Source organism: Macaca thibetana, chromosome 3 (assembly GCF_024542745.1).
Source record: "Macaca thibetana thibetana isolate TM-01 chromosome 3, ASM2454274v1, whole genome shotgun sequence".
NCBI lineage: Eukaryota > Metazoa > Chordata > Mammalia > Primates > Cercopithecidae > Macaca > Macaca thibetana.
In genome coordinates this window covers 120,090,929-120,117,427 of record NC_065580.1, presented here as the reverse complement: position 1 = coordinate 120,117,427, position 26,499 = coordinate 120,090,929, and the positions used below count along the sequence as shown (strand labels likewise).

General features: G+C 35.8%; 1 protein-coding gene across 1 annotated transcript in view; it reads right to left on the bottom strand.

The window, feature by feature from the left end:
- Window positions 1–1,142: 1,142 nt before the first annotated feature.
- VWC2 (von Willebrand factor C domain containing 2) overlaps window positions 1,143–26,499 on the bottom strand; it is a 158,892-nt gene continuing 133,535 nt past the window's right edge. Inside the window, exon 4 of the mRNA XM_050785562.1 lies at window positions 1,143–11,068. Within this exon, the coding sequence (XP_050641519.1) occupies window positions 10,917–11,068 (152 nt within the window). The 3' untranslated portion in view covers window positions 1,143–10,916. The remainder of the gene's footprint in view (window positions 11,069–26,499) is intronic.

The window sequence follows — 26,499 nt, the reverse complement described above, 5'->3', positions numbered from 1 at the left end:
TCTTTTCATTTGATCTGTCTTCAGATTCACTCTTTTCTCTTAAGTTGTTTCTAATCTGTTAAATCCAGTCAACAAAGTCTTTAATTTCAGTTATTACATTTTGCAGTTCAAAAAATCTGTTTTTGGTTCTTTTCAATTTTGCTGGGTCAGTTTAGGTTTCTAATCCTCTGCTGAAATTTCCGATTTTGTCCTATAGCCTTTGAATATAGATTTATTTTATATCTAGGTCTGATTATTCCATCATTAGGAGACTGTGATTCTGAACCTGTTGTTGTTTCTGCTCCATTGTATTTGTGTAGCCTCAGATCAGCTGTGCACCTTGAATGCAGCCCCGTGGGGCCACAAACACATATGGGGAGGTCACCCACCTTTGTATACCCAGACTCTAAAGTTTGCTCCATTTTTTCCATGAAATGTCAAAAAGTGCTAATCAGCTTCTCAGCATGCTATTCCAATAGGAAATCTACTCAGGGAAAAATGCTCAGAATGCCAGATTAAACTCTAATTTGGACTTTTCCAGCTGTTGGTCTGGTAGGTTTTGCTAAGTATTTAGTTCTCCACTGGCTTCAGGAAGAACTCTTTATTCTGCCCAGCTTTTCCGTTTGCCCTTGGCAGGATGATTGTTCTAAATTGCCTAATCTTCCAGTTCTGGAATGGGAAGTTCTTAGCCTTAAGAAAAAATAATTTTTGTTTTTTATTTATTTTTTAAGAAGCCTTTCTCCAAGCCAGTGCAGAGGAGCCTCTAGAGTGTTTCCATTTAAAAAAAAAAAAAATCTGAAACTAAGGTATTTACTTACTGTTAGTCCATATTTCTCGATTTGTGGTTTCATAATCATTACATTTGCTTTTAGAAATGACAAAGTAGAAATGTATTATCACAGTCAATTCCTTGGGATATTGTATTATAGATGCTACTTCAGTGTACAGCAGTGTCCATCTTTCATTTAAATAAGAGAAATAAAAGTTATATATTTGAGTGAGCCTCAGGGATTATATTTTAAATAACTCAAAATATTTAAAGCATTTTAAATATTTTTAATGACGTACATACATTTTATTTATCTTGCTTAATTTACTTTCAAAAGCTAAAATATTTCAAAGGATTATCTTAAATGTGACTCTACCTGGAAGTGCAAAACCCAGTTTAATAAATACTTTATTTTATAAATCAGGTCAATACACATACCCATCCAACAACACATACAAATTAGGCCTAATTATTTAAATTCAGCTCCACATAAAATTAAGGTATTACAAAACATTTTTCTGGCAAATATATATATAAATGGGATAAAAACTAAGATATAAATTATATGTTAAATTTAAACATGATGATAAAATATTTTTCAAATGAGCACTAAATTATTCATTTATTAGAATCTTCAAAATGTTTTAATTTCAATAGTCTCATATTCCAATGTATTATGTTATAAACACTTTAAATAGATCTTGTGCTTTATAAATATTTATTCTAGGCTACGTGTTTTACAAATATTCACTCATTTAATCCTCTTAGTGGTTGTTACCACTCTCCCCATGTTACTGATGAGCAATCTGAGTTACAGAGAGGTAGGTAACGTGTACCTGATAAATAACCGGTAAGTGGTAGAACTGGGATTAGAATCAGACCTCCAAAGGCCAGAGTCTTTACTGCCAAGTTACATTAAAGCAAATAAATTGCAAACGTTTATTGAGAATACTTATGATAGAAATGTTAAAAGGATGCTCTGGCCTTTGTTTCTAGAGACTATGTTTCTATAGCTATGGAGTAAGGCCCAGGCCAGGGATGGGAACAACTCACCTATGCCTTTTAACTCCTATCATCTCTGCTGGAAACCAGACCCATCCTCCAGCCAGCAGGTTCTCACCCTGGTTTCCTGAAAGCATCATGGGCATTCCCTTTTGATCAGTTTGCTCTCCTCTTTTCCCCTCACTTGAGTTCCCTTTGGTATCTTCAACACTAAGCACAGTGTTCTCCATCTGTCAGACATGCAGGAAAAGTGGTGACTGATGATTTATTAATGGTTACAGTTGTTATGTAAAATTGATGTTCTTTAATAAAATTTGTGCAGGATATGAACACTTACTGGAAAACTTTCACCAAATAATGTATAAAAACAATTCATTGTTCTCAGTCTATAGAAACTGTCTGAAATTCATAAATGTAATAAGCACAACATTTTAGTACATTTTCCCTATAACAGTCTATTAGAAATGAAGACTAAAAGCTATAATTTTACATTCATCGGGTACCTTGTAAAGCATCACTCAGACTTGGTAAATGATGTTATTTAAAATGACTTTTTTTTAAAAAATTTTCAAATACTGAGTTTATGGAATAAGTATTTAAAATTATTTTAAACATCAACTCAAATTATAAATAGTAAATAACACAATTAAATACATATGTGTATTATTCATGCTATATTTATAGCTATGTGCAAATAGTTGTGAACTTTACGTAGCCGTACTGACATAGACAAACGAGAATAGCAAACTTGGCCAAGCACTCTCTCTCTGTTCCCCTACATCCTTCACTGCTTAGGTCCAACTTTCTGTGGACTTAAGTCTGACTTAAAAGGAATTTCTGGCCAACAGTGCAGTGCTTCTTTTGTCTTTTGTTTGTTTTGTTTTGTTTTAACCAGACTCTAGCTTATATTTATATCCACCTTTCCTATCCCAGCGAATTGACAGAGTAACTGTTTTACCATTTGTATAGATGCATGCATGTATAGAAAGATGAGCTTCCAGCTGGAAAATTTACATCATTCTGAGGAATAAATTTAAAGGAAAATTATCTCATCCAAATACCACTTTTATTATTTTCCTTTTTTCCTTAAGAAAAGGATTCATTGTGTAGTAAAATGTTTGATTTTTTAAGTCATACTTCTTAATATTTTAAATGTTTCAGACAAACCTCTGTTTTGCTCTATATTAATCTGAATTTCAGCATTTCCATTTTGCTTCCATATCCAAATTAATGTCTCCTCTTACTTTCCCTCCTGGTTATTATATAACATGATTTGTCCTCTGAAGTGTAGGTATGCTGTTTATTGTACCAAAAAAACACCATTATGTTTATTTTAAAGACATTTACTTTCTTGGCTTCAATAGAGGGCACAATTTTGAATCTCACTTCAGTGTTATTTGTAACATAAATATTTTAAAGTATTAATTGGCCATAATTAATCTACAACCTACAAAAACATATATAGAACATAATGATTTTTGTATCAAGCTCCTTTATTGCACTGATGCCTATCTTAAAATGAAAATCTTTTTCTTGAGAGAAAACAGGGCAGGTGGGAGCAGTTGACAGACCTGGCCGCTGGTGGCTGAGCCCCCTGGGGATGGGTGGGACTACCTCTGTCCACCCACGACCTTCACCATTGCTGTTATTGTTTGGAGTGGGGATAATCTTTGTTTTTGTTTTAAGAAATAGCATACACTTTGAAACTACAGATTTAACATTATGTAACATGGGTAGATTACTTTTATAATTAATCTATATTAAATTGAGGTTTGTGAGGATTTTTTATTTAATCCTTACAATAAACCAGGGTATACTGCAGAGTATAAGTAGCCCAAGCAGGCACTTAGGTTTTTATGTCATTGGACCATACAATAGTAACTTCATAATTTTATCACTAGCTACTGTGTATCAGAAAATGGCAAAACTCTGCTTAAAAGTATAAATCGTAATACTGATGTAAGTTAATGACTTTAATGCAAAAGTTCAAAATGGCATGTGATGCCATCACTTTTTTTTTTATTAGTTTAAGAATATCTGCTGGTATAGTTGACTCAGAGCTTCATGGGTCCAAAGACCATATATGACCATCACTCAGGCCTAAATTGCATTTGACACATAGAATGCAATGAATAAATCGATTCAGTAAGACTCACAGCCGCTTCCCAGGGAAGAATATTTGGAAGCAGGTAGACTATCCATTCCAGTCCTGACTGTGCCCCATGTAGGATAACTTTGGAACCCAACAGATTTGGCCACAGTACCATCACTGATTTTTTTTTTTTTTTTTTTTTTGAGACAGAGTCTCACTCTGTCACCCAGGCTGGAGAGCAGTTGAGGCGATCTCGGCTCATGCAACCACCTCCTGGGTTTAAGGGATTCTCCTGCCTCAGCCTCCCAATGTGCCACCATGCCCAGCTATTTTTTTTTTTTTTTTTTTTTTTTTTTTTTGTATTTTTAGTAGAGATGGGGTTTCACATGTTGGTCAGGCTGGCCTCAAACTCCTGATCCATCTGCCTCAGCCTCCCAAAGGGCTGGGATTACAGGTGTGAGCCACTGCGCCCAGCTCATCACCGAAATTTGGGTAAGTGACCCACCATATGTTGACTTCCTCATAAATACAGCAGAGTTGATAAAAAAGAATAAATCAGATAAAATAATTTGAAATTTGAAATTGTAGTGTTTGCCATATAATCATCACCTAATAAATGGCAGTTTACTTCTCTTGGCTCCAGAAAAACTGGGTCACAATATTTGGTTGTATTTTGTAAATTTCAATGTGAGAATCATACCCGAACAACCTGATGCTTCAATACTATTTTTAAAAAGCGATCTAGATTTAGGAATCAACATATAGCATAAGCATTTAGACTAGGGAGGTCACAACATTTTTGTGAGAAGCTGCTATTTACTTTGACAAGTATCAAGATTGATATTCTAGAATTACGGGTCAGTGTTGCTATTCATTATCTTATTTATGGGGAGTGGGGTAAAAGACCATTTTGGAAATTTCTATCTAATTTCTAGAGGTCCCTGACCTAAAGAAAAATGGTAAGACTTCAAATCATGGGCTCTGGTATAAAGCAGATTTGGATTCTTAACTCAGCCTCTCATTCACCAGACTGAATCTTAAGGCAGTTTTAAAATTTCCCTGAGCCTATATTTACTTTTCTGCAACAAAGGGGATAGTATTACCCACAATTTGGGAGAATTGTGAGGTTAAATGTGATAATAAGTGAAGGAAACCTAGCATAACTTTTGGCTGATGATATACATTCACTGATTGCTTAAGAATGGCTTTTTAAAACTAAAACTCCTTGGTAATATAAAGAACATTAATAGTTTCATAGGTTTATAGTACTTATGGGATACTTCTCACTTTTTTCCATTATAATTATAAGAATTATATGCTTAGGAAAAGAATAAACCCTGAATTCTAATAGAAATAAAAATAGAATTGTATGTATTTGACAAGGTAAATATAAAAATAAAGGAAATGGAAAAATGAAATCTTTCCATAAAATGTGTTTGGAAACAGTTATTTTTAAAACATAGATTACAGAAATTCAAATAACAGAAAATATTAATCATTAAGTAAAATAATGATCATTAAATATTAATCATATAAATGCACTTTAATGTATGCGTTGGTCTTAATGTAATTAGATACTAAATAAAATTGAGAAATATTTCTACTTATTGAAAATTGAATTAAAAACTAAAGTCACAATATTTGCAATTGTGTTTAGTCATTAGGCTGTATTCATAATATACTAAATTGACTTTGATTGTTTTTGATAATTCTGTGCCTGTATAATAGGTCAGCCAGGGGCTTTATGTACTTTTCTACCTTTGAAGGAAAGAGTTAAACAGTATGCACGTCTTAAATCATAAACTGCTCATGGGCCAAGCACTGAGAGCACATTTTCATGTCAGTTTCCTAATTCTATTGAAACTTTGGCTGAATACTTTTCAGGGTGATTGTCAGTGTCACTTAATATTCAGTGGGATTTATTCATTTAAAAATTAGGCATTGGAGTTAGTTTCTAAATTTTTATGTTAAGGCTAGAACAGCAGGTGCTTTGCAAAATTTAAAGTGAAATTTGACACTAGTAAAATTTCGACAATCATCATTTTTAAATAGTTATCATTCACGTTATGGAAGCTACTATATTTCTGTACAAATGACTCAGCTCATTATTTTATCAGTTCACTAGATACCTACTGAGGTGTTTAATTACGTTATGTAGAAAGATTAAAACACGCAGAAATACTCAATACCACAAATGAAAGTCTAAGAAAATTGTTTTCCAAAAATTAAAAATAAGAAAGTAAATAAGTATCAAAACTGTAAACTTGACCTCCTTTTTCATAAAGGGCCAGTGTCTCTTCAATACAATAAACTTTCTTCAGCATCAAAAATTTCACACTAAAAGCAATTTTTTTCTGACTTGCACCAGAAATAGCCAATAGCTGTTAGAGTTCATCCTAAAACTACCATGGGGTATTTGGTGTGTCTCTGGGTTCTGTGACTTAGATATTTGATACTTGCAAATTGACAGAGAAATCAAAAGACAACTGGGTTGGCAAACAGTAATGGGAGCTTTTAGTTGCTCTTTAATATATACATTGTCCTTAAACAAGAATAGCAAATAACTCTGAACTAATAGATTGAATACAATTCAACAAGCCTTTAACATATAGATAATTGGGTGATGTTTTGGGGATTGAATGTCTCACAGCCCAAACTAAAGGGATTTGTAAATAATAGAAGCAGGCATAAAATTAACTATTATGCAAACTATGGTATGATTTATAAATGATATATTAAAATAAGAAACCAAATTAGTACTATATTACTGGGACATAGAGTGACAATTCTTCCGATAAGAACTACAGAAGTCTTCTTACCAGCAATGGCACTTGAATTGGACATTGAAAATGGCTAATATCTCAACGTGCTGCAAAGGACACTCAGGGCAGGATCTGAGATAGTAGAGACCATGTTTAGAGTGGTACCCAGGGCCCAGAAGTCTCACCAGCCACAGGGGCCTGGGTCATGGTGTAGTCCATGATCTAATTGTGAAGACACCAGTCTTCCATGTTGAGGAGTTTGGATGTTATTTTGTGTGTGATTGTGATCCTCAAAATAAAGAATTCAGTTGAAAACTAGATCTACATTTAGAAAACTAAAATAATAGACTGAAGCGGTTGGTGTGGAGTGAGGATATGATATAAGTAGGCTATTTAAACTGTGCTATGGAGCAATGAGAACCTGATCTTTGGAAGTTGCAGCTGGATTGTGAAAAATATGTGCTGTAAAAATGCACTTATTCCTGAATAAGTAAATTGTTCTCTCTTAATCTAATTCTTCAGAAGAATTACTGACTGTATCAACCATCAGATGCTAATAGTGAGGGAAAAAATATAGTAGGTAAGTAGGTTCAGTAAGAAAGTTACAAATTATGTTGGCCAAAGAAGCATGTATGTTTTTACCAATGGTGCTTATTTGTACATCTGATACTCTTCTTTTCTCATTACATTATGTTGGGGAAAAATATGATATTAAAAAGAATAATGAAAAGTAGGATTGATCTCTTGCCCATTGAAACAAATTTAGCAAATTGTTAATATTTTTAAAATCATAGTTTATGTCCATAATTTTGTTTTCTACATGTTTAAATAGTCCACATTTAAAATAATGGATTTAGTTTCCAACAATGCTTGTTTGAAATAGTAAGTTCCAGATAATGTATACATTTAAAAACCCATTTCACTGCTTAAAATAAAAACAAAAATTAAACATCTAAATTTTCTGATTTTTTAGGACTTTTAACCTTATATAAATGCAACATTTATGTTGGAGAAGTAGGGAGGAGAGTTTATTAAACATATTATTGATGTTACAAACTTAAAACTTTATGAGAACTCTTCTCAGCATGTTTTACTGCACAAAGCAGACGATGAAATTCTAAGTATCAAAAGATTAGAAGTATTATAATCAAACCTAAATTAGTTGCAAGGCTTACAGACCCCTTGATGTCAAGGATACTGTGCCTTTCCATCTGCACTAGCAGCAACATTGTAGCAGGACTTGCCCAGACTGGAGTGCATCTAATACTTGTTGCATGCAGGGATGAAATACAAGTTTTTGAAATGACTTTTCTCAAGACTTCTGGGAAATGTCAATAAAAAGTATTGTTAATCCACCCAACAAGTAAATATCATATCACTGAAAGAATGAATTTAACTTGAAAACCTCTAAGACACCAGATAATTTCCAGAACCACTCTATTGCTTACATAAGTAGCTTTATACTTTCAGATCTAAATATAGGTTGAAAATTTGAAATAAATTCATTAATACATTTGTAAGCATGGTTTAGTTTATTAAGTTGAACAAATCATTTAACAATTATTAGGTACTTATAGAGCAGGCCTATTTGAATTTTAATGATTATGGCTTTTCCAGAACTTCTATACTTGAATTCTGAGGCCGCCTTTTCTGTGCTATCTCCAAACACTATTATTTTGAAATTGAGTGACTTATACTTTCCTTTTTTATTGGGCAGTTATTGAAGTTATGATGTTTACTGAATAGAACAGTTTGTTGTTGATCATCTCAGCAAAGAGTTCTCTGACAACAGAGGGGAGGAAAATAGAATGTCAATCTGAGATAGCTATATATTTGTGAAAGTCTAACTGCAAGAAGAAGTTGATCTTGGACAAAATTGCAAATAATGCCATTGTTATTCATGAGTATGTGCAGTGTCATAAATTCAAGTTCTTCCGTGGGTTGGTTTATGTATTATTTCTATGAGGAGAGAGGAATGAGGGGGTTGAAATCAGAGATGGGGAGGGGAGTTACTTTGGTGTAATAACCACCACTGAGTTTTAGTGCTTAGGAGTGTGTGCCTGTGACGCTGCAGGTCAAACTAAGTTTAGAGCAAGTGAGTCAGTTAATTTTCCAAGATGATATTGGGTTCATTCTCTATATGCAACAAAATACTAGGTTTTCTGAAATTCTCACAGCATTGAAAACACCACTGCAATTATTTCAGAGCTCATCATCCGTTCTGGCAGGAATTATTATTAAGGGAAACAGGAAGACTTTGAGCTGCATGGATTGAGTCTCTAATTGCATCATGCCTGATGGAGAGAGAAGAGGTTACTAATGGCCCACCTACCCATGGGGGCTAGGGCCATTTATTAGCAAAGCAACAACTATAAATAACTGTGTCTCAAACAATCCATCCTTGAATAAAGGAGGGATGGCCAATGTCTACCACTCTTGAATACAAAGGTTAAATTTTGGAAAGCTGATTACACCTGAGAGCAATTAGCTAATAATTCCCCTGAGTATTTTCATGAAATCTATGTACTGGTAGTCCCTTTGGCTCAAAGTGTTCTTTATGAACAAGATAAAAATGACTATATGTAATGTTTTGATGACTCAGTCCGTGGCATCTTTATATTTACTAAAGTCCACAATAGTTTAATTTTTCAACTATGATAGGTGTATCCATTTTTCTTGAATATTATTCAATCTTTAATGATTGAATCATTTTTTATATAATGATTTTTTCATGTTCTCCATCTTCTCATTAGGAAGGCTTTCTAATCTCCATTTGCTGGTCTCTAGTTTGGCTTCTAACACAATACATTATAACTTCATATACTTCTTATGCCAGAGACCAAAAGTCCAAGAAGGCAAGAAATCAAGCCTTATTCCCTTGTTGTCATCACAAATGCTTTGTACTTAATAGGTTCTTAATGCAAAATTTTAGAATAAACAAAAGTATAAAAAATATCTTTAGAGGCTTCAAACAATGATTATATATATTTTAATCCTTTAAAGACATAAATAGTGATTATAGTTTTGCTTTTCTTATCCTACACCTATTAAGACTCCAATTACCTCTTTCATCAACACACTACATGCTGATATGATTGATAAAGGTAGAACTATTTTCTATTATGCATTGATTAGACTAGCGTGACTGCAGTGGCTTTTCATGTTCTCTGTTCAAATGAAGAGAAAAGAAGTTGGTTTGGAATTATAGCTATAGGAAAGTTGTGGAGTACACTTGGTCTTCAGCTTTGTTTTAACAGAATAACTGCTTTCTCACTCTGCTAGTAAAGGGTGGCTGATTCAAGGTTATCAGTCAAGATTTTACTGTGTAGTTTATGGAGAATAGATGACTCAGTCTGATGATGAATATGATTCCACTGAATTGAGAGCTGAGATATCTGTAGCACATTTAGATTTCAGGTATATGAACTTGCTTAGGAGTTTGATTTTCCTTAACTCTCCTAGGAGAATTAAAGGACTCCTCCCCTATTTTGTTGTCTGCTTCAGCTTGATGGAACAGTAATGCAAATTTTCCAGCCTACTTTATTCCTCAGTTTAGGGAATGAATTAAAGTTATGCTTAGAAGAGAAAAATAATGTAAATAAGAACGAAATATATGTATGTGCTTACCTATGGTCTACAATATAGGAGGTTAGGGGAAAGAACTGAGAAAGTGTGAGTTAGTGATCTTTATACCTGCATTTCACAAGTGATTGAGAATGAAGCAGATAAAAGCAGTATATTATTATAAGAAGGAAATATATTTATGTGAAGTAGACATCAACATTAGAGATATGTCTGTAATTAAATAGAATTTAAACAGGGTTTCAGTGGAAATTGGTCCTAATATCTTATGATCCATTCATGGGTGACTCTGCCCTGTGAAAATGTGCAGGGGGAACATTCCCGGATGATGGAATCAGAACTGAAAAAGATATGCAGTTACACAGTGAGGACGGTTGACAACACAGCATTTTTAATCTGCATCTATAGAAAACACTTATATAAGCTCTCTAATGGAGGGATTATAGAAATACATTTAATATATAATAGTGTACTTTTGTGTACTTACTGTGAAAATAGCACATTTATTTAGAGAGGGATTTTATGCCCAAAGTTCTTGTTGATGTTTTGAAATATATCCATTTCCTTCTGTTGTAGTAACTGTTATCAAGAAAAGGAAAAGTACCAACAATTTTCCATTATTCCTCATCATAAGTCTTCTCCTTTGACTGATATTTCCCAGAGTCATCTAGAATGTTCACATCAGTAAAATGTTCTAGAAAAAGTCAAGAGTTTGTGTTCTGGGGAGCGTCTACATTTGCCTGCATTCATGTCTTGTGCACATGGCCTGCCGCTCGATTCTCCATGTGCCTTCCTCGTAAGTACAGTGGCATATGGTGCACTCGTCAGTCTTCACTTCTCTGCCAGCAGGGATCACCGCGGTTTCTGCAAAGCAGTTTGGACCTGAAATGCAGAAAAAATGTTTTATGCTATATGTGTGCATAAATATATAATGTACATAGTTAGGTATTAAGCATTACAACATGTGTGTGTGTGTGTGTGTGTATATATATATATGTATATATTTGTTTGTGAGACAGAGTCTTGCTCTGTCACCCAGGCTGGAGTGCAATGGCACGATCTCGGCTTACTGCAACTTCCGCCTCTCAGATTCAGGCAATTCTCCTGCCTCAGCCATTCAAGTAGCTAGGATTACAGGGGCATGCCACCATACCCAGCTAATTTTTGTATTTTTTGTAGAAATGGGGTTTAACAATGTTGGCCAGGCTGATCTTGAACTCCTGACTTCAGGTGATCCACCCACCTCGGCTTCCCAAAGTTCTGGGATTACAGGCATGAGCCACTGCACCCGGCCAATGGCACATATTTATTCAGTTTCTTTTATGAAAGACAGTGGCAAAGTTATAGTTTCAGTAATGTGAAGTACTCTACTTTTGTTCTGAAATGAAACCAATGTCATTTAATTTTTTTTTTTTTTTTTTGAGATAGAGTCTTGCTCTGTCACCAGGCTGGAGTGCAGTGGCGCGATCTCGGCTCACTGCAACCTCCGCCTCCCGGGTTCAAGCGATTCTCCTGCCGCAGCCTCCAGAGTAGCTGGGACTACAGGAGCATGCCACCATGCCCAGCTAATTTTCGTATTTTTAGTAGAGATTGGGTTTCACCATGTTGGCCAGGATGATCTCCATCTCTTGACCTCGTGATCTGCCCGCCTTGGCCTCCCAAAGTGCTGGGATTACAGGTGTGAGCCACTGCGCCCAGCCCATTTAAAATGTTTGTAAGAGACAACACTGTGACTTTCATTAACTATTCCATTTGGGGGCTAAAATCTGCAACCATTTGATTTAATTAATTCTAAATAATCACAGAAAAAGCATAACTAAGACCTTCAAAGAACCAGTCTTCTTCAGGACACTTTCGGCAGAGATATCCTAAAACAAGCAAACTGCTTGAAGTGACATAAATTCAGTGTACTTTCCAGGCCTCCCAGGGCAGCTTTTCAAACTTTCCCATACATTGCAATGGCCTGGAGGGCTGTTGAAGACACTGTTTGCAGAGTTTGTGACTCACTAGGTTTGGGTTGGGGCCTGAGAATTTGCTTTGATAAGTTCTCAGGTGATGTGGATGCGACTTGTTTGGGGATACGCTTTGAGAAGCATGATCTCAGTGTGCTGCAGGAGTGTATCTTTCACAATCTTCCATGAGAATCGAGGATCTCTGTAATTCTCAATCAATTCTATATCAGCCATAATATATCAGCCAACAAATGTGTCACATCTGTACTTTATGTTAAGATCAAGGACATGGAGAAATGGCTATCAGAAAGAGTTCCAATGTTAGTTAAAACACATTATTTTTTAAAGATTGATGGCTTTCTATTATGGTTTATACCTACAGACCTCATTCAACTATGAGCAACTGCTCTACTTCTACACCTCCCTCCAAAATTCAAACACTGGTAATTACTGCATCCTGGCCCTCAACTTCTGTCTTCAACAGTTTGCAAAATTCTCATTCTCCTCCCTTCTTTGCTTCTAATATCTTTGATAATGTGCTCACAACTAAAATGTGTTCAATTATAATGTGTGAAGTCATCAAAGAGATGAAAAAGGTCCATCTGCAAAATTTTAAAAAATGAATTAATCCAGCAAACTCCAGAATAACAGCTGGCCTTTGAATAATTCTAAGCACAATAGCTCATGTTCTGTGGTGGTGGCTTTCGAGTTCGCCCAGGAGGTGGTAGGGCCTGCGCCTCTGGATGCCCAGCTCTGCACATGGCTCCCTGCTCGCATGTGCCCCCTTCTCCCTCCTTGAACTCTGTTTTCTTTTTTGTTTGTTTTGTGTTTGAGACAGGGTCTTGCTCTGTCACTCAGCCCGGAGTGCAGTGGCATGATCACGGCTCACTGTAGCTGCTTCAACCTCCTGGGCCCAAGGGACCCTCCCACCTTAGCCTCCCGAGTAGCTCCGATCAGAGGAGCACACCACCACACCTGGCTAACTTTAAAAAAAAAATTTTTTTTTGGAGATATGAGGTCTTTCTATGTTGCCCAGGCTGGTCTCAAACTCCTGGGCTCAAGAGATCCTCCCGCCTTGGCCTCCCATAGTGCTGGGATTACAGGAATGAGTTGCCACACCCAGGCCTGAACTTTCTTTTCTTCTTGTCCCCTGCTCAGACACTGTCCTAAGATTCTGCCCTTGAACTCTTCTCTTTCAGAGAACCCAACAATCATTCATCTGCCAATGACTCCCAAATTATAGTTCCAATTGTACTTTCTTGCTTGAGCGCCAGTCCCGTGTTTCCAGGGGGCCAGTATGTGCATTACCTGAAAACACCAGATTTATGATGTCTGAGCCCAGTGTCACATATCCATTAGCTTTGGTGAATTGTAAGACTTTAAATTCAAGACCCCTCCCCACCCAGTGGCCCCAAAAGGATATTATAGTCCTCTCTGCACTCCACCACACCCCACACAACTGGCCTCCACACTTTGCTGCCTCCCTTGCTCTGCAATGCATTTTCCTTAGTCCATAAGGCCAACAGTGCCACAGTGACCATTCGGATGGTGCCTAGGTTGTAAAAGTTTCCCTAATTAGTCACATTTGGCTTGAGCTCTCTTTGGCATGCCTTCTTTTCTGTATCATCTTTTTTTGCAGAGGTAAATTTGAAAATACAATCTGCTTTTATTTCACCCTAATATCTGTCAGTGTGCTTTGCACAGAGAAGCCACACCATAATTGCCCAGAAGGCCTGTATTCTTAGATACAGATACTGACAGGTCTCATCTCCAGACAAATCTGGATTAAAAATCTGGTACTTAATAGTTATGTGATCTGGGACTGATTAAATTAATTATCGTGTGCCTTAATGGGAATAATAAGACCTCACAGGGCCTCATGAGGGCTAAACTGGATAATTATATTTCACCTATCCTGTTGTTCTACAAATGCTAGCAAAAGTCTTTACCTGAATTAGTCTTTCTGTGTCAGGGCAATAGTCACTTGTAATGAGCTTTTATCATTCTAAAGTTAACTCTTCATTTTGCATTTTACTGTAGAATATAAAATCTTTATTTTTCAGTCTTTTGCAACACAATGAAGTCTTTATTCTTTTTGATGTTTAAATTGTCCAAAATTTGGCTAATGGGAGATCTGGACATCAAGCTAACTCTCATGTCTTTTTGCCACACTCCTTTAATCATTAAAAGCCTCTTTCATTTCTAAACTAAGAAGATATCTTCAGCTCATCTTGCCCATATCTGTAATTAACCTTCTCTCTTCCTTTTGGTGGAGAATATATTTAGAACAAAGACCTGGTTATCACATGTAGTATACTGGGGTGGCACTTCTAGGCGTTCCTGGGGGGCACAGATAGGAACACATAAAAACACATATGCATACATTTTTAAAAATTATAAATTCATATTAATTATAATTCAAAAATTTTCCTCTTAGATTTGTGTCTGTATAGCTTTTCTCATACAATGAAACACTTTAAATTTAATGTATTTACTTATTTTGCTCATCCTATTGTATTTAGATTTTAATTATACATCTCATTTTACACTAAGTCTTGTAAATCAAAAATAAAATTCTAAGTCCCTCACCAATTGAATGGACCCCTCCTTGTGGACAAGGGCATTCCAAAGTTAGCCTGAAAACCTATCTCAGATCATGATGAGGTTTAGGCATTGGACATGCCTCATTATAACCTCCTCCTTTTGGAATTCAGGCACAGCTGACCAGCTTTACCATTAAAATAGAGATCTTAAAACTGACAAAACAGACTTTTTGTAGCAATAAGACACCAAATTCCAGCTTGACTCTAGTAGTGGCATCACATGACAGACAGTGGTCCCTGAAAGAAATAGATGTATTTTATTCCAAAATATATTTCTTTGACATATTTTGAAATGGCCCCGAGAGGCTGTCTTTTGTGGGGAAATTCTGCATTCCGTAGAGAATCCCCTTCCCTTTCCAGGTCTTTTCCCTCATCCAGGAAAGAATTAATGAAGAGTCTGGCACCTTTATAGGTCCGCTAAGAGCACTGAAGCCTGCTACTGGAGGCTTCACCTGCATGACAAAACTATGATCTCCACAACCACTTATCTTAACCCAGACATTCCTTTCTATTGATTCCAGGTCTTTATATAATAGCTCTTTCAAGCAATTGTCAATCAGAACATCTTTGAATACACGTATGACTAGGAAGTGGCCCCCATCTCCACCCTTAGTTTTGAGTAGTCCCGCCTTTCAGGACCAAACCAATATATACATTACATGTATTGATTGATGTCTTATGTCTCCCTAAAATGTATAAAGCCAAGCTGTGTCCCAATCACCTTGGGCACACATTCTTAGACTCTCCTGGGACTGTGTCATGGACCATGGTCACTCATATTTGGCTCCGAATAAATCTCTTTAAATATTTTACAGAGTTTGACTCTTTTTGTTGACAGACTCTTGTTTATTAAAATCCTTGATATATTCTATTTTTATCCTACTATTATGTAATTTAAAAATTACAATGCAAATGTCATTCCTAGTAATATATATTTTGCACTTCTTATAGTCAACATATTTTGCTCAAAAGTCACTTATCTCTTCTCTGTGTGGTTGTATTATCACGGGCAAACAGAATTAGGTCCATCTGTTCCCATTTATCCTCTCCACTTCCTCTGTTACCTCCCACCTCCAGCCATTATGTCCATCATTTTCAGTGATTTCTAATTTATCCTTCTAGTGTAACTTTTTTAAAGAATAAGCAAATTGGCCGGGCGCGGTGGCTCAAGCCTGTAATCCCAGCACTTTGGGAGGCCGAGATGAGCGGATCACGAGGTCAGGAGATCGAGACCATCCTGGCTAACACGGTGAAACACCGTCTCTACTAAAAAATACAAAAAACTAGCTGGGCGAGGTGGCGGGCGCCCGTAGTCCCAGCTACTTGGGAGGCTGAGGCAGGAGAATGGCGTAAACCCGGGAGGCGGAGCTTGCAGTGAGCTGAGATCCGGCCACTGCACTCCAGCCTGGGTGACAGAGCGAGATTCCGTCTCAAAAGAAAAAAAAAAGAATAAGCAAATTATTTCCTCATTTTTCTTTCACAAAAGGTAACACACTTCTTAATGCTATGTACTTTGCTTTTTTTCACCTAAAAGCATGTCCCAGCTTATTACTCCACATCCATACACAGACTCAGTACTTGTTCTTTACGGCTCCATTGTGTGCGTTCACCATTGTTTATTCAACATGGACTCTATTGATGGGTCAATTGAAACTGGTCCCCCTGCATTTAGGAAACATATAAATGCTTAGCACATTTTTTAAATCATATGCTTCAGGCAAGAAAGATATAAAAATTATTGGAATTTATTACTAAAGCCTATATTCATATGGAAAAGCAAAAAGCCAACGAAAACATCGTGTTAAAATGATTTAAAACACACAATCCTAGAGGCAGAAAGCAACAATTTACAAGCTGTTTCACATAAGAAAGTTGGTTTTATACACTTTCAAATATAGTTATATAGAGATTTATCTCTTTATCGTTGCTAAATGACTAATGAGAAGAAACATTGATTCTGGGTTTCCCTTGCTTGAGTCACAACGTCCAGACTAAACTTGGGGTGAAGGCGACACAAGCATCTGGACTTCAGATGTTTGTCCCCCATGGCTGTGATTAAAAAAAAAATTCTTCTTGATAAGAATTTTATGATAGTATGATTTATTAAATTTTTTTGACAGTTAATATTTACTATATTCTTTAGCTCTTTGTTCTTTTTTGAATTTTTTGTCATTATTATTATTTTAACTAGTTACCCTGTTACTGGAAAGGGGTCCTGATCCACACCCCAAGTGAGGGTTTTTGGATCTCATGCAAGAAGGAATTTAGGGTGAGTCCATAGAGTAAAGTGAAAGCAAGTTTATTAAGAAAGTGAAGGAATAAAGTGACAGGCCTCTAAGACAAAGCTAAGCCATCATATCCCCCGTGATGTGCACATACACATCCATATGGCAAGTTCCTGCCTTAACTGATGACATTCCACCACAAAAGAAGTGAAAATGGCCTGTTCCTGCCCTAACTGATGACATTACCTCGTGAAATTCCTTTTTCTGGCTCAAAAGCTCACCCACTGAGCACCTTGTGACCCCCACCCCTGCCAGCCAGAGAACAACCCCCTTTGACTGTAATTTTCCTTTACCTACCCAAATCCTATAAAACAGCCCCACCCCTATCTCCCTTTGCTGACTGTCTTTTCGGACTCAGCCCACCTGCACCCAGGTGAAATAAACAGCCCTGTTGCTCACACAAAGCCTGTTTGTTGGTCTCTTCACACAGATGCCAGTGACATAAAGAATGGCTACTCCACTTAGACAAAGCAGCCCCAAGGGCTGCTGGCTGCCCATTTTTATGGTTATTTCTTGATTATATGCTAAACAAGGGGTCAATTATTTATGAGTTTTCTGGGAAAGGGGTGGGCAATTCCCAGAACAGAGGGTTCCTCCCCGTTTTAGACCATATAAGGTAACTTCCTGATGTTGACATGGCATTTGTAAACTGTCATGGTGCTGGTGGCAGTGTAGCAGTGAGGATGACTAGCGGTCACTCTCATGGCCATCTTGGTTTTGGTGGGTTTTAGCTGGCTTCTTTACTGCAGCCTGCTTTATCAGCAAGGTCTTTATGACCTGTTTCTTGCGCCGACCTGTTTCTTGTGCCAACGTCCCATCTCATCGTGACTTAGAATGCCTTAACCATCTGGGAATGCAGCCCAGTAGGTCTCAGCCTCATTTTACCCAGCCCCTATTCAAGATGGAGTGGCTCTGGTTCAAACACCTCTGACATCTCCATTAGACAGTAATTCTCTCATTGTAGAGTTTTCTATTGTATTGTAGTTTACAAAAACACAAAGTACAATGCACACAAACAAAACCCTTTTTTAAATGACAGAAATTAAGGTTTACCTCAAATTAAAATATATTATCAATGAAATTCTAAAAGGGAATGTAAACTTGAGGACATGCTATGTTTCGAATGTAAAAAATGAATATTTACCAAAATTTGCTTCCTTTTTGTTTATGTAGTCCCTGATGACTTTGAAGAACTATTGTCCTGGTTGTTTCACAGCGTGAGTAAAAGCAGTGGCACTGCTGTAGCAGTGGCTGCTGTGGTGGAGATGGCTGAGTGATGAATGGTCCCTTTCCATAGCTATCATTTACTCTCATGATAAGTACTATCTTTTACACCCCTTTTTCTAATACATCATAGAACTGCCCATGTTGAATATGCTGCTTCTGTCTTAACACAGTACAATTGAGGTGATGGAAGGTCAATTTGTGTTTCAAATAAGCTGTGTAAATGTGGACCCTTAAAAATTCCTAAAATAAGCTTTCTTCATCTAAAGTGATTTTTAGTTTAAGGAGGGGATTATTCAGATAACAATTAGAATTAATATATGCCAGCCTGGCACGATGGCTCACGCCTGTAATCCCAGCACTTTGAGAGGCTGAGGTGGGTGGATCACGAGGTCAGAAGTTCAAGACCAGCTTGGCCAAGATGGTGAAATTCCATCTCTACTAAAAATACAAAAATTAGCCAAGTGCAGTGGCAGGTGCCTATAATCCAAGCTACTTGGGAGGCTGAGGCAGGCGAATCGCTTGATCCCAGGGAGCGGAGGTTGCAGTGAGCTGAGATTGTGCCACTGCACTCCAACCTGGGTGACAGAGTGAGACTCCATCTCAAAAAAAAAAAAAAAAAATTAATGTATGCTATGTTGCTATTTTTTCCTGCTTCAAATATTTAGTTATGATGTAAAATTACTGCTCTTGTAGTAGGTAAATTCTTTTTGAATCAAAACCACATAAAAGTGGTAAGTTATGAAAATTTAACCAAAATGTAAATTTGGATTTTTACAACAGATTTTAATTGCTGAAATTTTTAAAGCCTTTGTCCTATAAGCAGCATTCCTAATAATCAAATTGTGAGATTCTTTCAACCAAGTCCCTCTGAACATGTGTACCTACATGCATGTGCATTTATTTTCTTTATAAAAACATACTACTTTTTAAAAATTTGTTTTCTTTTGAAATCAAACCTGGAAGTTGCGAAGGGAGTAGGAGGTCCTATGCACCCTTCACTCAGTTTTCCCAAAGTTACAGCTTACATGATTATAGAATGATATAGCAGTGAAGAATAAATCACTTAGGCAGATAGGGTATGGGAGTCCTCGGTAAAGCTTTTCTTTTTAATGCAAAGCAGCCTCAAATCATTTTCTAAGGAAGAGCAGCCTGTAAAGTCGCACTGCAGACATAGACAAACAAGCTGGGAGCTTATAAGAGAGAATACCAGCAGGAACTATGGACTAGACATGTTCAAGATGGCGGCTCCATCTTCCCTACTCTGCCAGCCACGTGTATAGTAAGGAGCAGACAAGATGGCAACCGCCGAGGGGAGAGTTCATTTACAAAATAAGATTGGGGGGGCAACCAGCCTTCCCCCATGCTATGTAAACGTCACATCTGATCGAACCAATCTGTGAGACCTACATAAATGAGACACTGCCTCCTTAAGGCGGAGTATAAAATCCAGTGCATCTGCCACCAGCCAGTCTTTCCTTTCAGAAGTCCCTTCTCTCTCACTAGAGAGAGAGCTGTTCTCCTTTTACTTTCTTCTGCCTATTAAACCTCCGCTCCTAAACTCCTTGTGTGTGTCCCTGTCCTAAATTTTCCTGGAGCGAGACCACAAACCCCGGGTATGTACCCCAGACAATGGTAGCCGCTTCAATAATAGGTGCAAAAAATCTATGTTATTTGATTGTATATACAACTTTGTGTAATCACCACCTAATCAAGACACAGAATTGTTCCATCACCACAAAGACCTCCTTCTGCCACCCTATATAGTCACACTGCATCTTCTCTTGCCCCACCATCTTTAACCCCTCAGGGCTGATAATATTCTCCATATGTACTCTTTTATTATTAAAAGAATACTATATAAGTGGAATCATATAGTATGAAAAGTGGGCTTTGGGATTGGCTTTTAAAACTCAGCATAAAGCCTTTGAGATCTATCCAAGTTGTGATGAGTGTCAATAGTTCATTCCTTTTAACAGGTAAGTTGAATTCCGTGGTATGGATGTACCACAGTTTAATAATTTGACAGCTGAGTGGCATTTTTTTTTCCAGTTTTGAGCTGTTATATATAACGTTGAATATTTTCTGTGAACATAGTCTTTCTCCTAATTGAAAGCATAGGAGAAATACACATAACTACCAGAATTGCCGGATTGTGTGGTAACTGTGTATTTAGTTTTGTAAGAAACTACCAAACTGTTTTCCAGAATGTCTATAAAATTTACAGTCCAACCACTAATCCAGTTTACTCACATCTTTACCAGCATTTGATCCTGTCATAAGTTTTTGTTTTAGCCATTATATTGATGTATAGTGATATCTCAAGTTTTAATTTGTATTTCCCTAGTGGCGAGTGATGATCATCTTTTCATGTGTTTGCCATTTTATATCCTCATCTGTGAAAGGACTCTTCATGTATTTTGCCTATTTTCTAATTGAATTGTTTGGTGTTTTTATTGTTGAATGTTGTGTTCTTTATATGTTCCAGGTACTGTTCCTTTATCAGATATGTGGTTTACAAATATTTTATCTGAGCTTGTAGCTTTCTATCATCTTAAAGGGGTCTTTGATAAAAGAAAACTTTTATATTTCAAAGGAAAAATTTTATATTCCAATGAGGTCAAATGCATCAATTTTCTATCTTATGGATCATGCTTTTGATGTCCTAACAACTCATCAAGAAGCTGTACGTCCTAAACTTTTTCTCTTGTTATTTTATAAGAATGTTATACTTTTATGGTTTACATTTAAATCTATGATCCATTCTGAGATAATTTTTCATAGGGTGTTAAGTTTAGGTTTGAGATTTTTTTTTTTTTGGTCTATGGATATCCAATTGTTACAGTGTCATTTGTTAAAACAAACAAACAAACAAAAAAAACCTATCCTTTCATTGAGTTACTTTTGCACCTTTGTCAAAAATAAATTTGCTATACTGTTGCGGGTCTGTTTCTGTGTTCTGCCGTTCCACTGATCTATGTGTCTGTCGTCTTCACAATACATTTTAAATGGGGTGGAATGATTCTTCCCTCTTTATTCTATTCGAAAATTGTTTGTATATTTAGGACAACAGTTTTTTCATATGTGTTTTGCAAATGTTTTCTTCCAGTCTGTGGTTTGCCTTTCATTCTTTTGACATCTTTCAGAGAGCAAACATTTTTAATTTTAATGGAGGCCAGCCCATCAATTCTTTCTTTATTATTCGTGTTACTGATGTTGTATCTAAAAATTCATCACCAAACCCAAAGCTATCTAAACTTTCTCCCGTGTTATCTTCTATGAGTTTTATGGTTCTATGATTTATATGTAGGTATATAATCTATTTTGAGTTAATTTTTATGAAGGGTGTAAAGTCTATGTCTAGATTTACTTTTTCACATGTGGATGCTCAGTTGTTCCAGTACCATTCGTTGAAAAAACTATCATTGCTCCATTGTATTATGTTTACTCTGTTAGCAAACAGTGTTCATGATATTTATTTGAGTCTATTTCTGGGCTCTCTATTCTGTTCCATTGATCAGTGTGTCTATTCTTCGGCCAGTACAATACTGTCTTGATTACTGTTGCTTTATATTAAGTTCAGCTATGTTTTTCTCTTTCAATATTGTGTTGGCTCTTCTACATCTTTTGCCCCTCCAGATAAAAAAGGATCAGTTTTGATATCTACAAAATTGCTTCCTGGGATTTTGTTTGGGATTCTGTTGAATCTATTGCTCAACAACAGATCTTGATCATGCTGAGTCTTTCTGTCCATGAACTTGAAACACTCTCTATTTGTATAGTTCTATGATTTTTTTATATCAGAATTTTATAGTTTTCCTCATATAGATCTTATGTATATTTTGCTAATTTTATACCTAAATATTTCATTTTGGGGGTAGTAATATAAGTGTATTATGTATTTAATTTCAAATTACAGTTGTCATTTGCTAGTATATAGGAAAATGATTGAATTTTGTCTATTAACCTTGTACATTGCAATCTTGCTTATTAGTTCCTGAAGTTTTTTTTCTTGATTGTTTTGGATTTTCTACACAGACCATCAAGTCATCTGCAAACAAAGACAGTTTTATTTCTTCCTTCCCTATCAGTGTATGTTTTATTTCTTTTTCTTGTCTTATTGCAGTAGTTGGGACTTCACTATGATTTTGAAAGGAAATGATGAGAGGAGATATCCTTATTTTGTTCCTAATCCTGGTGGGAAAGCTTTGAGTTTCTCAACAGTAAGTACGATGTTGTAGGATTTTTGTAAATAGTCTTTATCAAGTTGATGAAGTTCTCTGCTATTCCTAGTTTACCTTATCATAAAAGGGTGTTGGATTTTGTCAGGTCTTTTTTTCTGCATCTACTGATATCATCATGTGATTTTTCTTCTTTAGCCTGCTGATGTGATGAATTATGGCATACCTGGGATAAATCCCATGTAGTTGTGATATATAATTATTCTTACACATTGTTGGGTTCAATTTGCTAATAGTTTGTTGAGGATTTTTGTATCTATTTTCTTAAGAAATATTGGTCTTTAGTTTTCCTTTCTTGTAGTGTCTATGTCTGGTTTGGTAATAGGGTAACGCTGAAAGAAACTGTAAAATATTGATAATCATTTCTTTCTTAAATGTTTGGTATAATTCACCAGTGATCCCATCTGGGCCTGGTGCTTCCTGTTTTGGAAGGATGATAATTATTGATTATATCTCTTTTATATATGTAGACCTATTTGGAGTATCTATTTCATTTTGTGTGAGTGTTGGCAGATTGTGTCTTTCAAGGAATTGGTTCATTTCATCTAGATTATTAAACTTGCAGGAATAGGGTTGTTTGTAGTATTTTCTAAATTATCCCTTTAATGTCCATGGGATCTGTAATGATGTCCTCTCTTTTATTTCTTATATCAGCAATTTGCATCCTCTTTTTTGTTCTTAGCTTGGTGAGATACTTAGAACGTTTATTAATCTTTTCAATGAACAAGCTCTTGTTTTAATCAGTTTTCTCTATTGTTTTCCTGTTTTCAAATTAATTGATTACTGCTCCATTTCTTTTCTTCGGCCTACTTTGAAATTAATTTGCTCTTCTTTTTCTAGTTTCTAAAGGTGGAAGCTTAGATTACTGGTTTTAGATTTCTTCTTTTCTACTTTATGCATTCAATACTACAAATGTCCCTATAAGTCCTGCTTTCACTCTATCCCACACATATTGGGGTTTTCATTTTTATTTAGTTTAAAATATTTTTAAACTTCTCTTGAGAATTCTGGGCTCCATGTGTTATTTATAAGTGTGCTGTTTAACATTCAAGTATTTGGGGACTTTCCAAGTATCTTCCTATTACTTATATCTCATTTAATTCCCTTGTAGTCTGAGAACAGATATTGTATGATTTCCATTTTTCAAAATTTGTTAAGGTATTTTATGACCCAGAATGTGGTCTATCTTAGTGAGGGTTCCATATCATTTTGAGAAGAATGTGTATTATGCTATTGTTGATGAAGTAGTCATCAACAGATGATGTCATCAATAGATTGACGTCAATAGATGTTAATTATATCCACTTGACTCATGGTACTTTTCAGGTCAACTATGTCCTTACTGATTTTTCAGCTTCCCGAATCTATACATTTCTGGTAGAGGGGTGTGGAAATATCCAAGTATAAAAGTGGATTAACCTGTTTCTTCTTGCAGTTCTATCAGATTTTGCCTCATGTGTTTGATACTGTTTTCAGGCAAATGCATATTGGAGACCTGTGTGTCTTCTGAAGAATTGACTCATTTATCATTACATAATACCTCCCTCTGGCTGATAACTTTCCTTGTTCTGAAGTCTGCTCTGCCAGAAATTAATATAGCTACTTCTGCTTTCTTTTGATTAATCTTAACATGGTGTAACTTTATCGATCCATTTACTTTGAAGCTATACAGTAGTCCCTTTTTATCCATAGTTTTGCTTTCCATGGTTTCAGTTACCTATAGTCAACTGCAATCCAAAAATATTAAATGAAAAATTCCAGAAATAAAAAACTCCTAAACTTTATTTTTTTTGCACTGCTCTAAATAGCATGATGAACATTCACACCATCTCATGTCATCCTTCCTGGTACATAAATCAGCGCCTTGTCTAGTATATTCTTGGTGTGTATGCTACTCACCATTATAAGGAGAAAACATAGTATGTGTAGGGTTCAATACTATCTAAAGTTTCAGGGATCCATTGGGGGTTGTAGAACATATCTTTTGTGGATCAGGGGAGATAGTCTATGTGTCTGATTTCTTGCAGACAACAAATAGTGGTGTATTGTTTTTGATCCCCTTTGAAAATCTGTCTCTTGGTGTATTTAGCCCATTTATATTCAAAGTGACTATTAATATAGTTTGATTAATATCTGCTATATTTCTCACTATTTTCTATTTGTTGCATTTGTTCTTTGTTCCTATTTTTGTCTTCAACTTTTTAATGCTTTTTGTGGTTTTAATTTAGCACTTTATGATTCTTTCTTTATGATTTCTTCTTTCTTGGCATACATGCTATATTTCGTTTTTTACTTTTTATAGGGGTTGCCCTAGACTTCTTTACGCTTTTTGTGGTTTTAATTTAGCACTTTATGATTCTTCTTTCTTTATGATTTCTTCTTTCTTAGCATACATGCTATATTTCCTTTTTTACTTTTTATAGGGGTTGCCTTAGACTTTACAGGATACAACTAATATAAGTCAGCTTTCAACTAACACTAAACCACTTTGTGGGTAATGAGAGTATCTTACAATAACAAAATAAACCTAATTCTTTTTATCCATTGTCCCACTGCTATCATTCATTTCTGTTATACATAAGCTTACATAGGTTATATGTATATGGGGGTGTATGTGTGTGTATGCTTATGATATGTGTGTATGTATATACATCTGTAATGTGTTGTAAGAAAAAAATCACCACTCTAGAATTTTGTAGCCTGCAGAATTATCTTTCAAAAGTGAAGGAATAATAAAAACTTTGTCAGACAAACAAATATTGAAGGATTTATTGTTAGTAGACCAGCCTTACCAGAAATTTCAAAGTTCTTTAGCAGGAAAGAAAATCGTATGGGTAAGAAACCCAGATCTAAATAAAGAAATAAGTAACATCACAGAAAGAACAAGTGAAGCTTTAAAAAAAAAAAAAAAAAAAAAAAAAACTTTGATTTTTTCTTAATTGATTTAAAAGATAACAGTTCATAATAATAGCAACAATGTATTTATGTATGCTTATGATATCTGTGTGTTTGTGTGTGTATATATATACACACATATATATATAAAGCATACATATACACACACGTATAAAGCATACATATACATGCACACACATATATATACACACACACACACATATATATATAAAGCATATATAATAGTTGTACAGGAAGGCTATAGTGGGCTAAAGTTGGGTATTTCTTTTACCCCAGATCAGTTAGGCTCTGGTAAGACCCTAGCAGGTTAAGTTCTGGTTAAACAGTTTCTCCTGAGAACTGAGAAGAACACAATGCTCTGGAGTGTTTCAAATGGCTACTTTTCCCCTCCCGCTGCAAGAAGTATGAGCGAATTTTTCTCTAATATTCACTGTGAGAACCTTGTTGAGCTCCTGGCAGTTAAACTCAAAGTGTGGGAACTGTGACCCTATGACTGGATCCCCGTGGAGTTTTTTACTTTCAATTTTGTCCAGCAATATTCCAGCAATTCATCAGTTACTGGTTAGGTTTTCCTCAATTACAGTTTACATTGTCTTAACCCAATACTGGTTCCCATGGAGCTTTCTGCTCAGGTAAATTGTGATTTTCTGTATTTGCCTATAGATCTCTTCAATTTGGAGAGTAACAGTTTGTCCTGTTACCTCTGAGGGATCCAAGAAGAGTTGTTGATTTTTTAGTTTGTTCAGAGTTTTACTTGTTTTTAGGATAGAGTTGCAACTTCCAAGCTTCTACATGCCAGACTGGAAACTCTATTGATCAGTGTTTGAGAACTAAGCCAACTTTGGCATATCTGGAATAAACTCCCCGTGGTCTTGGCATGCAATTCTTCTTCTATATTGAAGTATTCCTTTTATCAATATTTTAAAAGAAATTTTGTGGCAATATTCATGCAAAATATTGGCCTGTATTTTTTTCACTGTCTTTGGTTTTGGTATCAGGATAATAATAACTTCATAGAATGAGTTGGGAAATTATTGGATGAGATTCAGGGATACTAATTAATTCTTCTTTCAATGTTTGGTATTCTTCTTG